Below are 14,766 nucleotides of genomic sequence, written 5' to 3'. Positions count from 1 at the left end.
TAGAAGGTCATCCCAGATCTATCTGTACATCAGCATTCTGCAACCTCTCTCCATTTAAATAATATGCTGCTCTTCTATTCTTTCTTATAAAATAGACAACCTTACAGTTTACCACATGATTTTCTATTTACTAAATGTTTGCGTAGTCACTTAACCTATCTGTGCCCCTTTGTAGATTCTCTGTCCTCACAACTTGCTCTCATAGTTATCTTTGTATGTTCAGCTGATTTAACGACAATACAGTCAGGCTGTTCTCTAAATTATTAATAGAGATTGTAATTGATCCTTGTGGCACTCCACTAGTTACAATTTGCTAAGTTGAAAATGCTGCATTTAATCTAACTTTGTTGACTGTTAGTTAACCAGTCCTTTATCCTCTCTATTGTATCTCCCCCAACAACATAATTCTTGGCTAGCGATGGATTTGGATCACAATGTACATTGTGCTTCAGTTTGATGAAATGGCAGGGTGAACAGATTTCTAAAAAATATTATATTGGTTCCCATAAGACTTTGAGGGCATGGCCTCTTGACCTCCCAGTTTGGATGCTGGGATTAGCCCGATTTTTGTTGAACAAAAATGATAACTTGGGGCAAAATTATCAGTAACCTGGTCAGATGGATTAATTTAGGAAAGGATTGTGAATTTGTTAAAGGCAAATTTTATTGTTTTTTTTTATTAATGCGGTTGATGTGGACTTCCGAAAAGGCACTTGAGAAAGTATCAAATAACTAACTTGTGTGCAAAGCTAGAACCCAAGGAACAAAAGGGATAGTATCTACTGGGGTGTGAAATGAGCTGAAAACCGATAATAGTAATGGTGGATGTTAGTTTTCAGATGTGAGGAAGATGAAGGGCTTTTGCCTGAAACGTCGATTTCGAAGCTACTTGGATGCTGCCTGACCTGCTGTGCTCTTCCAGCACCACTAATCCAGAAATACATTCGTATCCTGTCACCTTCAGGAATTGCAAAACACGTACCCACACCTCCCCCCTCACCTCTGTCCAAGTCCCCAAAGGAGCCTTCCACATCCATCAAAGTTTCACCTGCACTTACACACATGTCATTTACTGTATCTGTTGCTCCTGATGCAGTCCCCTCTACATTGGGGAGACAGGACGCTTACTTGCAGAGCACTTCACAGAACATCTCCGGGACACCCAGACCAACTAACCCACTGCCCTGTGGCAAACACTTCAACTTTAACTCCCCCTCCCACTCCTCTATTGCCATTCCCTAACTACCCGATGCTGCAGGAAGAACGCCTCATCTTCCGCCTTGGGATCCTCCAACCCCAAGGCATCAATGTGAATTTCACCACTTTCCTCATTTCCCCTCCCCCCACCTTATCCCAGATCCAACCTTCCAACTCGGCACCACCCTCGTGACCTGTCCTACCTGTCCATCTTCCTTCCCACCTATCCTCCCCTCTGATATATCAGCATTACCCCCACCTCCATCTATCTACTGAGTGCATCTTATGATAGGCATGGCTAGCTCCTCGGATGCTACTTAACCGACTGTGCTTTTCCAGCACCTCATTCTTCAACATTGCATGTAACAAGCAAATTTATACTTTTCCATGTGTGCTCACTGTAATATGTAAGGACTGGATTGATTGATTCTTATGTGTATATTGCAGGTGCAAATGGTAAAGACACACGAGTTGAAACAACATCTGCCCAGGGACTGCCTGCCCGAGCATTTGGGCGGGGCAATGAAACTGGACCATTCCAGCTGGAACAAACAGTTTTTAACCTCTCCAAATGGCCGCACTAACTCACTGGACGAGCTCATCACAGGTTTCCCACGGGATGAAGTGTCCATACATGTGCCAGGACTGGAAGGAATGACGGTGGAAGAACTGTTGGACCACGTCAATACTGTTCAGAAAAGGGGAATCTATGAGGAATACGAGGACATCCGACGAGAGACCCCGCCAGGCACATTCAACTGTTCATTGTTAGTTTTCTGTTTGCATGTCAACTTTAAAAAAAATTGTTATATCATGAGGGCAGGTTGCATAAAAGGGGCTTTTATTCTCATCAGTATAGAAGATTAAGGGATGATTGCATCTAGGTGGGTCAGGTGATTAAAACTTTAGCAGAGTAGAAAGAGAAGCATATTGGGAGTCCAAAACTAAGGAAAATAACCATTAAATTTGATTTTGCTGCTCAGGGCTAATGTTCTTCTTTGCGCGCAGAGGGTAGTGGAAATCTACATTCTACCAAAATAATGGTAATATAGCTGGAAGCCTTTGTTCTGATGTCTGTAGCCATTATGAATCTTGGCTGGTGCAAAATGTGGTAATGGTTTCAGTCCAGCAGGTGGCCTTTTAACCCGAGAATGACTGAAACGTTTAAGAGACCGTGATAACAAAATATGTCTTTGATTTGGTTTGTGTTTTTTTTCCATAGAGTTAAGCAGAATCCAAAGGGTAAATACCAATACATTAAGGACAAAAGAGAATAGGGCCCGTCACAGATCAGCAAGGTGGCCTTTGTGTTCAGCTGCAGGAGATGGGAGAGATACTAAATGAGAATTTTGCATCAGTGTTTACTGTGGAAAAGGACATGGAAGATGTTGAATGTATGGAAATAGATGGTGACGTCTTGAAAAATGTCCATATTGCAGAGGAGGAAGTGCTGGGTGTCTTGAAAAACATAAGTGGATAAATCCCCAGGACATGATCAGGTGTACCAAGAACTCTGTGGGAAGCTAAGGAAGTGATTGCTAGGCCCCTTGCTGAGATATTTGTATCATTGATAGTCACAGGTGAGGTGCCGGAAGACTGGACGTTGGCAAACATGGTGCCATTGTTTAAGAAAGGTGGTAAGGACAAGCCAGGGAACTATAGACCAGTGAGCCTGACGTCAGTGGTGGGCAAGTTGTACATCCTGAGGGACAGGATGTACATGTATTTGGAAAAGCAAGGACTGATTAGGGATAGTCAACATGGCTTTGTGCATGGGAAATCTTGTCTCACAAACTTGATTGAGTTTTTTGAAGTAATAAAGAGGATTGATGAGGGCAGAGCGGTAGATGTGAGCAATATGGACTTCAGTAAGGCGTTCGACAAGGTTCCCCATGGGAGACTGATTAGCAAGGTTAGATCTCAAAGAATACAGGGAGAACTAGCCATTTGGATACAGAACTGGCTCAAAGGTAGAAGAAAGAGGGTGGTGGTGGAGGGTTGTTTTTCAGACTGGAGGCCTGTGACCAGTGGAGTGCCACAAGAATTGGTGCTGGGTCCACTACTTTTCATCATTTATATAAATGATTTTGATGTGAACATAGGAAGTATAGTTAGTAAGTTTGCAGATGACACCAAAATTGGAGGTGTAGTGGACAGCGAAGAAGGTTACCTCTGATTAAAACGGGATCTTGATCAGTTGGGCCAGTGGGCTGAGGAGTGGCAGATGGAGTTTAATTCAGATGAATGCGAGGTGCTGCATTTTGGGAAATCAAATCTTAGCAGGGCTTATAGACTTAATGGTAAGGTCCTAGGGAGTGTTGCTGAACAAAGAGACCTTGGAGTGCAGGTTCATGGCTCCTTGAAAGTGGAGTCACCGGTAGATAGGATAGTGAAGAAGGCATTTGGTATGCTTTCCTTTATTGGTCAGAGTATGGAGTACAGGAGTTGGGAGGTCATGTTGTGGCTGTACAGGATATTGGTTCGGCCACTTTTGAAATATTGCGTGCAGTTCTGGGCTCCTTCCTATTGGAAAGATGTTGTGAAACTTGGAAAAAGCTCAGAAAAGGTTTACAAGGATGTTGCCGGGGTTGGGGGATTTGAGCTAAAGGGAGAGGTTGAATAGGCTGGGGATGTTTTCTCTGGAGTGTTGGAGACTGAGGGGTGACCTTATAGAGGGGCATGGATAAGGTGAATAGACAAAGTCTTTCCCCTGGGGTGAGGGAGTCCAGAACTAGAGGGCATAGGTTTAGGGTGAGAGGGGAAAGATGTAAAAGAGACCTAAGGGGCAACTTTTTCACGCAGAGGGTGGCACATGTGTGGAATGGGCTGCCAGAGGAAGTGGTGGAGGCTGGTACAATTGCAACATTTAAAAGATATCTGGATGGGTATATGGTTATGAAGGGTTGGGAGGGATATGGGCCAGGTGCTGGCAGATGGGTTATGATTGGGTTGGGATATCTGGTCGGCATGGATGATTTGGACCGAAGGGTCTATTTCCATGCTGCACATCTCTATGACTCTATGAAATGATTCAAGCTTGATCAATTGAAAACATTAGAACTGAGATTGACAGCAGTTTGATAAGTTGTTAAGGAACATGGAACCAAGATGGCCAGTTCGAGTGAATGTACAGATCAGCCATGGTCTAATTGAATGATGAAGCAGATATGAAGAGCTGAATGGCCGTCTGCAGTTTCTTTACGTGGTATGCTAGTTACATAGGAATAAATATTTTCTAGTTAACCTGTTCAGGTGTATTAAGTCACAAGTCTGGTGCTGGTAGAACTTGAACTCACACCTCTGGGTTTAGAGGAAGGGACACCAACACTGTGCCACAAAAGTCTTTTGTGTCAAATTACATGACTACAACGATGTGCTCCTCCTTAACAGTTTGCCACATATCATGGTGTTAATTAGAGTTCAGTGACCTATGTGTGCAGGGGCAAAATCTTAGGTCAGTTCAATATAACAAAGGGCAGAGCTGATTTACTTAGAGGTGCCAGAATAGAAGACTGGTCAGTCAATCTCCGTCAGTTGGTCTCACAGTATGGCTGCATTCCCTCACTGTCCACATGCCTGTTATTGTACGGCTACACGACTTCCCCTTCTGGAAACCACATGGCTAGTGAAAAGTACATGCTCCTAACTAGCTTTGCTAGATTGTTTCATTGTGTTTCACTTTGGTTCAGATGGAGTATCATTACAGGGTAAAGGAGGTTTTGTGGTGGCAATGTAAACAAATGAGTAACCAATATCCTAGGCCCTGATGTGTAAAGCCAGTATATTACAGAATTGGAAACGTAAGAGGCTGTTCAGTGACTCTCGTCCATGAGCTCAGCTAGTCCCACTCTTCTGCCCATTCTCTTCAGTGGACCTGCAGTTTTCTTTCTTCAGCGATTAGTCTAATAATTCCGTGCAGGACAAAGAAAAATCACGAACGATGACGCACTCCACGTCCAATTTTCAAGCAGGGCAAACCGACCAAGGGCTTTGGAAACAAATCACAGGTCAGTGCCTCCACAGCCAGGCAGCAGCATTATGGATATTCCAGAGACATGGATCCAGAGGCTGACTGCAGTGTGACATCATGAACTACAGCTTGAAGGATTAACAATGAGTGATGAACTTAGGCTATCTGGGGGAAACAAAAATCAAAAATGTACAACTTTCATGCAGAGTAGGAAAATGAGTTTCTCTTGCACAACTGTAAGAATTGTTTGCCTTGCACATCATCAAAGTCTATTGATAATTGTAAAGGGAAATTTGGGACAACAAACGATGCACAGTAAATTCGAGGATAGTTTTCCCCTTGAACAGCGTGCTTCCGGTGAAGAAGCTTGATGAGCTGAAAGCCATTTTGAAAGCTCACTATCATTTTCTTCTAAACCAGCAAATGGTAAGGCTTGCACTAGAGCATCATTTCACATTTTCTGGATAAACATAAGTAATCCTTCACATATGGTGAAGTAATTAAACAGTGACTGTGGTCACTAACTTTCTATTCAATGACTTTAAGAGCAGCGAAGAAATAATAACAACAAAGCATGTCACTTGATGCTTCCACAGTAGAATCAGTGGAATCTTTGCCTTGGGGTATCGTTCAGCAGCTATGGCAGACCTAGAGGACTGTGAATGATTCTCACTGCAGATTAAAATAGCTTAGCTGATTAGTTTTGAGTACATGTTTTTTTTTGTGGACATAACAACCAGTGAGGATCTTTAGATTACTTAGTGTGGAAACAGGCCCTTCGGCCCAACAAGTCCACACCGCCCCGCCGAAGCGCAACCCACCCATACCCCTACACTTACCCCTTACCTAACACTACGGGCAATTTAGCATGGCCAATTCACCTGACCCGCACATCTTTGGACTGTGGGAGGAAACAGGAGCACCCGGAGGAAACCCACGCAGACACTGGGAGAACGTGCAAACTCCACACAGTCAGTCGCCTGAGGCGGGAATTGAACCCAGGTCTCTGGCGCTGTGAGGCAGCAGTGCTAACCACTGTGCCACCGTGCCACCCAATGATCATCTCATCCTTTTGCCCCTTTAAAGAAAGAGGTCAGAATATCTGCAACAAATTCAAACAGTATATGCTTGAGAGAAACATTCCCTTCCAGAAACCAGTTTTCATCACAACTGATGGTATGCATGCTTGGTGCAAATGCTTGGTGCAAATGTGACTTGTGACTTGTGTTGCATTTGGATCCTCCCTCCCCTTCCTAGACCTCTCCATTTCTATCTCGGATGACCAACTCAACATGGGCGTTTACTATAAACCGACTGACTCCCACAGCTACCGAGATTACACCTCCTCCCACCCTGTCTTCTGTAAAAACGCCATCCCATATTCCCAATTCCTTCGCCTTCGCCGCATCTGCTCCCAGGAGGACCAGTTCCAATACCGAACAACCCAGATGGCTTCCTTCTTCAAAGACTGCAATTTCCCCTCAGACATGGTTGACGATGCTCTCCACCGCATCTCCTCCACTTCCCGCTGTTCCGCCCTTGAACCCCGCCCCTCCAATCGCCACCAGGACAGAACTCCACTGGTCCTCACCTACCACCCCACCAACCTCCAGATACATCGTATCATCCTTCGTCATTTCCGCCACCTCCAAACAGACCCCACCACAAGGATATATTTCCCTCCCCTCCCCTATCAGCGTTCTGGAAAGACTACTCCCTCCGCGACTCCCTTGTCAGATCCATACCCCCCACCAACCCAACCTCCACTCCCGGCACCTTCCCCTGCAACTGCAAGAAATGCAAAACTTGCGCCCACACCTCCCCCCTCACTTCCCTCCAAGGCCCCAAGGGATCCTTCCATATCCGCCAGAAATTCACCTGCACCTCCACACACATCATTTACTGCATTCACTGCACTCGATGTGGCCTCTATATTGGGGAGACAGGCCGCCTACTTGCGGAACGTTTCAGAGAACCCCTCTGGGACACCCGCACCAACCAACCCAACCACCCCATGGCTCAACACTTTAACTTCCCCTCCCACTCCCCCAAGGACATGCAGGTCCTTTGCCTCCTCCATCGTCAGACCATGGCAACACGACGCCTGGAGGAAGAGTGCCTCATCTTTCGCCTAGGAACCCTCCAACCACAAGGAATGAATGCAGATTTCTCCAGCTTCCTCATTTCCCCTTCCCCCACCTTATCTCAGTCCCAACCCTCTGACTCAGCACCGCCTTCTTGACCTGCAATCTTCTTCCCGACCTCTCCGCTCCCACCCCCTCCTCTGGCCTATCACCCTCACCCTCACCTCCTTCCACCTATTGTATTCTCAACGCCCCTCCCCCAAGTCCCTCCTCCCTACCTTTTATCTTAGCCCGCTAGGCACACCCTCCTCATTCCTGAAGAAGGGCTTATGCCCGAAATGTCGATTCTCCTGTTCCTTTGCTGCCTGACCTGCTGTGCTTGTCCAGCAACACATTTTTAAGCTCTGATCTCCAGCATCTGCAGTCCTCACTTTCTCCAAGTCATATTGCAGCTGTGTTAAACTTTAGTTTGGCCACATTTGGAGTATTGTGTGCAATTTATGTTTGCCACACTATAGGAAGGACGTGGAGGCTTTGAAGAGGGGGCAAAAGAGGTTTACCATGATGGATTGCCTGAGTTAGCTTATCAGCTGTGAAGTGAGGATGGACAGCTTGAATTGTTTTGACTATAGAGTGTTGGAGGCTGAGGGGCAACCTGGCAGAAATATGTAAAATTATGAGAGGCGTGGATAGAATAGATCGTTGGAGTCTTTTTCCCAGGTAGAAACGTTAAATACTATGGGGTATAACCTTAAGTTGAGAGAGATAAAGTATAAAGGAGATGTGCGAAGCAAGTTTTTTTTAACTCAGAGGGTGATAGCTGTTTGGAACATGCTACCAGGAAAAATGACCGAAGCAGATATGTTTGCAATTTTTAACAAACATTTAGACAGAAGTGGGAACAGAGGATATGGACCGTGTGTAGGCATTGTGGTTGGCACAGGTGTGGGCTAAAGGGACTGCACCTTTAGTGTTCTATCTATAGTGACTGTTGGAGCACGATGATAGGAGTTGCTCTGTTTTTCTGTGTTTCTAAAGTTACTTTGACTCCACGTAGTTCTCTGGGACAGCATTCTCCCAAATGAAGCTGACCAAGTCCAAGTATTGCATCTGTCTATTTCAGAGACTGTATGCAACTAGCAGTCTCAAACTGCAACCTAGATACTAATGGCTGATTATGTACAATCATAGGTGTCATACTGAGTCTTGGTAAGTAGAGTACAAAATGAATAATTATATGCGCTTGATTTTAGATTTAATTCGTCGTAAAAATAAACAGTTTATTCTGTATTTTCTTCAGGGTGGATCCTGGGTTGCACTCAAATTCAGAAAGTGTTCTTGTGCTTAAAAACAGGTGTACAGTGTACAGTATGTGTCTGTGATGCACATATGGTGTGTTCTAAAGGAGCAAAGTGTTTGGAATGAGAAACCGAGGAAGGAAAATTTAGCTGCCACAGTTAATTGCAGGTGGTCGAGTTCAGCTCAGTTGTCTGCACTCAACCAGAACTGATACAATTGGAAGGAAGAAATATTTTAATATTACTTGATGAGCTGCTGATTGCACATTGTATGCCAGTGTAAAAAATGTAGCCTCTAAATTCAATTTTTATACTATAAAACTGAACTAAGTCTGCTTCAATCCTTCAGTATTTTCACTGTGATCCAATATGAAAATCTCTCCTATAACGAGTGGTCTGCATGCCGTGAAGTTGCCTAAAAATTCTATAATGCAGTTTAAGGCAGAGCCACACCTGCTCCATTAAAAGGGACAGTTGCCATGGTACCAAGGCACTGATGTTCCTTTACATTCCATAAGAAACAGTATGTTGGAAATAAAGTTAGAGATCCATTATAAATCTCTGTTCTTCTTGAAGGACTATTACTAAAATTTCCATAATATAACAGACACCAATTAAGAGCAAAACCTATTTTTGGCAATCAAAGCACTACCTTCATTAGGCCAGAGATGTCTATAAAATCTATTTATTTCAAAATTATATGATAAGCAATTTTCTTTACGTTGTTTGAAGATAATTCAGTTACCAAAACTAGGCTGTCATGTTGTCAGTGAGCTTGAAGGAGATAACTGAAGAGATTGTGATGGCAATGATGGAGATCTTTCCGGAATCACTACACAGTACCAAATTTGATATAAAATGCTCTCAGATTCCAGAACGTATTTAAAAAAATCTTCAAAGCTGTCAATGAACTCCTCATCCAAGCTGCTTTGCCAAGTTAGTTTTTTTTTAGTTTATATGTAGTTTAGAGTCACTAATAATTACTACCATCTCTTTATCACAAACACTCAATATTTCCTCTTGTATACTTTGTCCCTCATTGTGATTACTGTAAGGTGGCAACTCTAAATTAGAAAATTCTTTCCAAACTGTTCTTCAACTCCATCCCGACGGATTCTACAGAATGTTCTGACCAAGGGTTGTTTCTGACCATTGCTACCCTTGATTAACAGCGCCGTGCCTGGACTTTTACCTAGCCTTCCATTCATCCTGAATGTCTCCTATTCAGGACCCAATGTTGTCAACCTATAACAGCTCCTCCATACTGGCTATCAGATCACAGTTATTTATCTCAATGTGTGCTATCAATTTGTTTAGTTTATGAATGCTGCGTGCATTCAGATACAGAACTTTTAGTATTGTCTTACTGTTACCTTTTGTAAGATCTAGTCTTGATTGTTGGTGCATTCCTGGGTTTTCCCTCTCTGTTCCTTCCTGGTATACTCTGACTTTCATTTTCTGTAGTAGCATTGGCCTCTCTCACATTGCCTTTACTCTTTGCTATACTGCAGCTTTCTACTTTTGATCTCTTGACCCACTAATTTATTTTAAATTCTCTCTACTGTCCTATTTATGCAGTTGACAAAGACACTGATTCTAGCATGATTCAGGTATAAACTGTCTCAACATTTTGCCCATAACTGGTGCCAGTGCCCCATGGACTGGAACCCATTTCTCTTTGTTCCAAGTATTCATCTTTCTATGTTTGTCGAGCTGGGAAGTTGATTTGCAGATGTTTCATCCTCTGTCTAGGTGACATCTTCAGTGCTTTGGAGCCTCCTGTGAAGCGCTGCTGTACTGTGTCTTCTGGAATTTATTTGGTTCCGTTTCTGCTGCTTCCAGTTGCTGGTTCCGGTTGGTGGTTGGTATATTGGGTCGAGGTATATGTGCTTGTTGATAGAGTCTGTGGATTAGTGCCATGCTTCTAGAAATTCTCTGGCTGTCCTTTGTTTAGCTTGTTCTATGATCGTTGTGTTGTCCTAGTCGAATTTATGGTCCTTGTCATCTATGAGTATGACTACTAGGGACAGCTCGTTATGGCATTTCGTGGCTGGTTGGTGTTCGTGGATGTGGATTGCTAGTTATCTGCCTGTTTACCCAACATAGTGTTTCGTTCAGTCTTTGCCAAGGCACTGAAGATGTCACCTAAACAGGAGCCGAACCATCTGCAAATCAACTCCCAGCTCAGCGAATATACGCACAACCAGCAACCAAGCTACAAATCTTTACATACCTTATTCATCTTTCTAATTTTATGTGTCTGTGCCAAGTTATGTACAGCTCAGGTAAAAATGCAGAAATTATAACCTTGGGAGTTTTTTTTAACATAGTGCCTGGCTCATACTCTCTATAAGGTGTTCTACCTGTGTAGGTAACCACATGGATCTTGGCCACTGGGTACTCCTCCTCCTCCCACTGCAAGGGCTTGTCCAGCCCTGATCAAATATCCTTGAACCCTGGCACCAGAGTAGGCAATACAGTTGCCTCGACTCTTGCTGTTTGCTGCAAAGAACAATATCAATCTAGATTGCTGTACTATACCCCACAACCACTGTGTTCCTTTTTTCCCCTCCCACTTTAATGCCTTCCTGTCCCATGATGCCAGTGGCAGTTTGCTCATTCACCTTGCAAGCTGAGAGAACCTCCAACCTCTTGGACAGTTGGCAAGGCTAACACACCTGCTCTCTGGATCCCCTTAGTGGCTTCACTCACAGTCACCCCCTCCTGTCCCTGATCACTGATCAGGTCATAAGATCCTAACTTAAGCAGTTTGCTTCCTGGTACAAAGTCCCAGTAATGTTCTCCCTTTCTGATGCATTGCAGTGTCTATAGTTCAATCTCCATCTCCTAAACCCCAAACCAAATCTGCTTGAATTTCAAAAACTTGCTGCAGTCTGCCCTGGATCACAAGAGTATCCAAAAGCACCCAAGTGCTGAAGTCTTCACAGATTATCTGTCCTATCATTGGTTATGTGTTTTAGTTGATTATTTAATCATATTGTCAATTATTTTTGCTGTTTTTTAAAAAATATATTTTAATTTGTGTACTGTTTCAAAACTTAAGGATAGAAGGTCCTTGACCACTTAGCAAGAGATAATTGCTTTGCACGTAGTACAGCAGAACCAATTCCTACAGGCAAGTAATGAGGTAATCCAAGATGGAGGACGGGAAAAATTTCTGGCTGTAAGAGCTGCTGCTTTTTTTTTTGAGGTATTTTAGGTGCTGGAGGTGATTTCCTCAAATTCCAGGAGCAGCAATTACTGTTTTATATGCTGTTGCATTGTTTTGGAACTTTGGGGAAAAAAAAGTCAAAGCAACAGCAGTTTAAAAGACAGAAGAGCAGACAAAGGAAGCACATGGTGAGGACAGTGCAACAAATTGAGAGACAACGAATGAACGAACCAGCACAGTTACCGCCTTTGCTGTTTTATTTTGTGTATCGCTGGACATCGGAGTGCATCTGGGAAAATTAACAAACAGTGAAATTCACAACTAGTGGGCGGCACGGTGGCACAGTGGTTAGCACTGCTGCCTCACAGCGCCAGAGATCCGGGTTCAATTCCCGCCTCAGGCGACTGACTGTGTGGAGTTTGCACATTCTCCCCGTGTCTGCGTGGGTTTCCTCTGGGTGCTCCGGTTTCCTCCCACACTCCAAAGATGTGCAGGTCAGGTGAATTGGCCATGCTAAATTGACCGTAGTGTTAGGTAAGGGGTAGATGTAGATGTAGGGGTATGGGTGGGTTACACTTCGGCGGGGCGGTGTGGACTTGTTGGGCCAAAGGGCCTGTTTCCACACTGTATCTAATCTAAATCTAATCTAAAATCTAAGTAATCTTGGAGGAACTGTTGGGCGAAGTTCACAGCACAGAATCAGATAAGTTAATTGTTGTTTTAAGTCTGTCCAAGAGAAAGGCTGCAGTAGTGAGTATAGTGGATTCTTTCTTGATTATATGTTTTTGGAGATAAGTCTCTTGATTAAACTTAAAATATAAGCCATACCTATTAATTTAACCTGGGGCAGTGTTTGTAGAGGAATAAGACGGTATTATTTTCTGGGTCTGTAGATTGTGAAGGAGCAAAAATGGCCTTTGCAGTGATATGTACTTCTTGTCAGATGTGGGAGTTTAAAGAGAGTTTAAGGGTTACTGCGGATTATATCTGCCATAAATGCTGTTGGATGTGAATCTTATCAGATCGAGTGGATCAGTTGGAGAGACCGATAGAAGCGATGAGGAATTTGCAACAGCAACAGTATGTGATGGATGGCAGCTATAGGAAGGAGGGAAGTCTCAGAGTCACATAGATGAGTTAACTCCAGGAAGGGTGAGAGAGGTTGGCACCTAGGGCAGAAGTCTTTTGTGGATATACCCATTTCAAACAGATATGCTGTTTTGGAAAATGTAGGGGGTGATGGATTCTCAGGGGAACGTAGCACAGACAGCCAAGTTTCTGGTATTGAGACTGGCTCTCATGCAACAAGGGGTACGTCAGCTTCCAAGAGATCAATTGTGTCAGGGGATTCTGTAGTCAGAGGTACTGACAGATGTTTCTGTGGCCAGCAGAGAAAAAGCAGAATGGTGTGTTGTTTCCCTGGTGCCAGGATCAAGGATGTCTCGGAGAGGGTGCAGAATGTTCTCACGGAGGAGAGGGGCCAGCAGGAGGTCATTGTCCACATTGGCACCAATGACATCGGAAGGGAAAAGGTTGAGACTCTGAAGGGAGATTACAGAGAGTTAGGCAGGAATTTAAAAAGGAGGTTCTCGGATGAATGCATGGCTGAGGAGCTGGTGTATGGGAGAAGGATTCACATTTTTGGATCATTGGAATCTCTTTTGGGGTTGAAGTGACCTGTACAAGAAGGACGGATTGCACCTAAATTGGAAGGGGACTGATATACTGGCAGGGAAATTTGCGAGAGGTGCTTGAGGATTTAAATTAGTAAGGTGGGGGGGGTGGGACCCAGGGAGCTAGTGAGGAAAGAGATCGATCTGAGACGGGTACAGCTGAGAACAGAAGTGAGTCAAACAGTCAGGGCAGGCAGGGACAAGGTAGGACTAATAAATTAAGCTGCATTTATTTCAATGCAAGGGGCCTAACAGGGAAGGCAGATGAACTCCAGGCATGGTTAGGAACGTGGGACTGGGATATCATAGCAATTACGGAAACATGGCTCAGGGATGGGCAGGACTGGCAGCTTAATGTTCCAGGATACAAATGCTACAGGAAGAATAGAAAGGGAGGCAAGAGGAGGGGGAGTGGCATTTTTGCTAAGGGATAGCATTACAGCTGTGCTGAGGGAGGATATTCCTGGAAATACATCCGGGGAAGTTATTTGGGTGGAACTAAGAAATAAGAAAGGGATGATCACCTTATTGGGATTGTATTATAGACCTCCCAATAGTCAGAGGGAAATTGAGAAACAAACTTGTAAGGAGATCTCCGCTATCTGTAAGAATAATAGGGTAGTTATGGTTGGGGATTTTAACTTTCCAAACATCGACTGGGGCTGCCATAAGTGTTAAAGTTTAGATGGAGAGGAATTTCTTAAGTGCGTACAAGACAATTTTTTGATTCAGTATGTGGATGTACCTACTAGAGATGGTGCAAAACTTGACGTACTGTTGGGAAATAAGGCAGGGCAGGTGACTGAGGTGTTAGTGGGGGAGCACTTTGGGGCCAGCGACCATAATTCTATTCGTTTTAAAATAGTGATGGAAAAGGACAGACCAGATCTAAAAGTTGAAGTTCTAAATTGGAGAAAGGCCAATTTTGACGGTATTAGGCAAGAACTTTCAAAAGCTGATTGGAGGCAGATGTTCGCAGGTAAAGGGACGGCTGGAAAATGGGAAGTCTTCAGAAATGAGATAACGAGAATCCAGAGAAAGTATATTCCTGTCAGGACGAAAGGAAAGGCTGGTAGGTATAGGGAATGCTGGATGACTAAAGAAATTGAGGGTTTGGTTAGGGAAAAAAAGGGAGCATATGTCAGGTATAGACAGGATAGATTGAGTGAATCCTTAGAGTATAAAGAAAGTAGGAGTATACTTAAGAGGGAAATCAGGAGGGCAAAACGTGGACATAGCTTTGGCAAATAGAATTAAGGAGAATCCAAAGGGTTTTTACAAATATATTAAGGACAAAAGGGTAACTCGGGAGAGAATAGGGCCCCTCAAAGATCAGCAAGGCAGCCTTTGTGTGGAGCCTCAGAAAATGGGG

The 14,766-nt window shown here is 43.9% G+C and overlaps 1 protein-coding gene across 3 annotated transcripts in view; it reads left to right on the top strand.

Annotated features, from left to right (window-relative positions):
* The window catches only part of ptpn9a (protein tyrosine phosphatase non-receptor type 9a), a 232,184-nt gene that overhangs the window by 162,836 nt on the left and 54,582 nt on the right, over nt 1–14,766 (top strand). For all 3 annotated transcript variants that reach the window (XM_072553218.1, XM_072553219.1, XM_072553220.1), the window contains one exon: nt 1,645–1,964. In XM_072553218.1, coding sequence (XP_072409319.1) covers nt 1,645–1,964 — 320 coding nt within the window. The remainder of the gene's footprint in view (nt 1–1,644; nt 1,965–14,766) is intronic.

The sequence above is a fragment of the Chiloscyllium punctatum genome, chromosome 33 (assembly GCF_047496795.1).
Source record: "Chiloscyllium punctatum isolate Juve2018m chromosome 33, sChiPun1.3, whole genome shotgun sequence".
In the NCBI taxonomy this organism is placed as follows: Eukaryota; Metazoa; Chordata; class Chondrichthyes; order Orectolobiformes; family Hemiscylliidae; genus Chiloscyllium; species Chiloscyllium punctatum.
The sequence above is the reverse complement of the archived record's forward strand: the minus strand, read 5'-3'. Positions and strand labels throughout refer to the sequence as shown.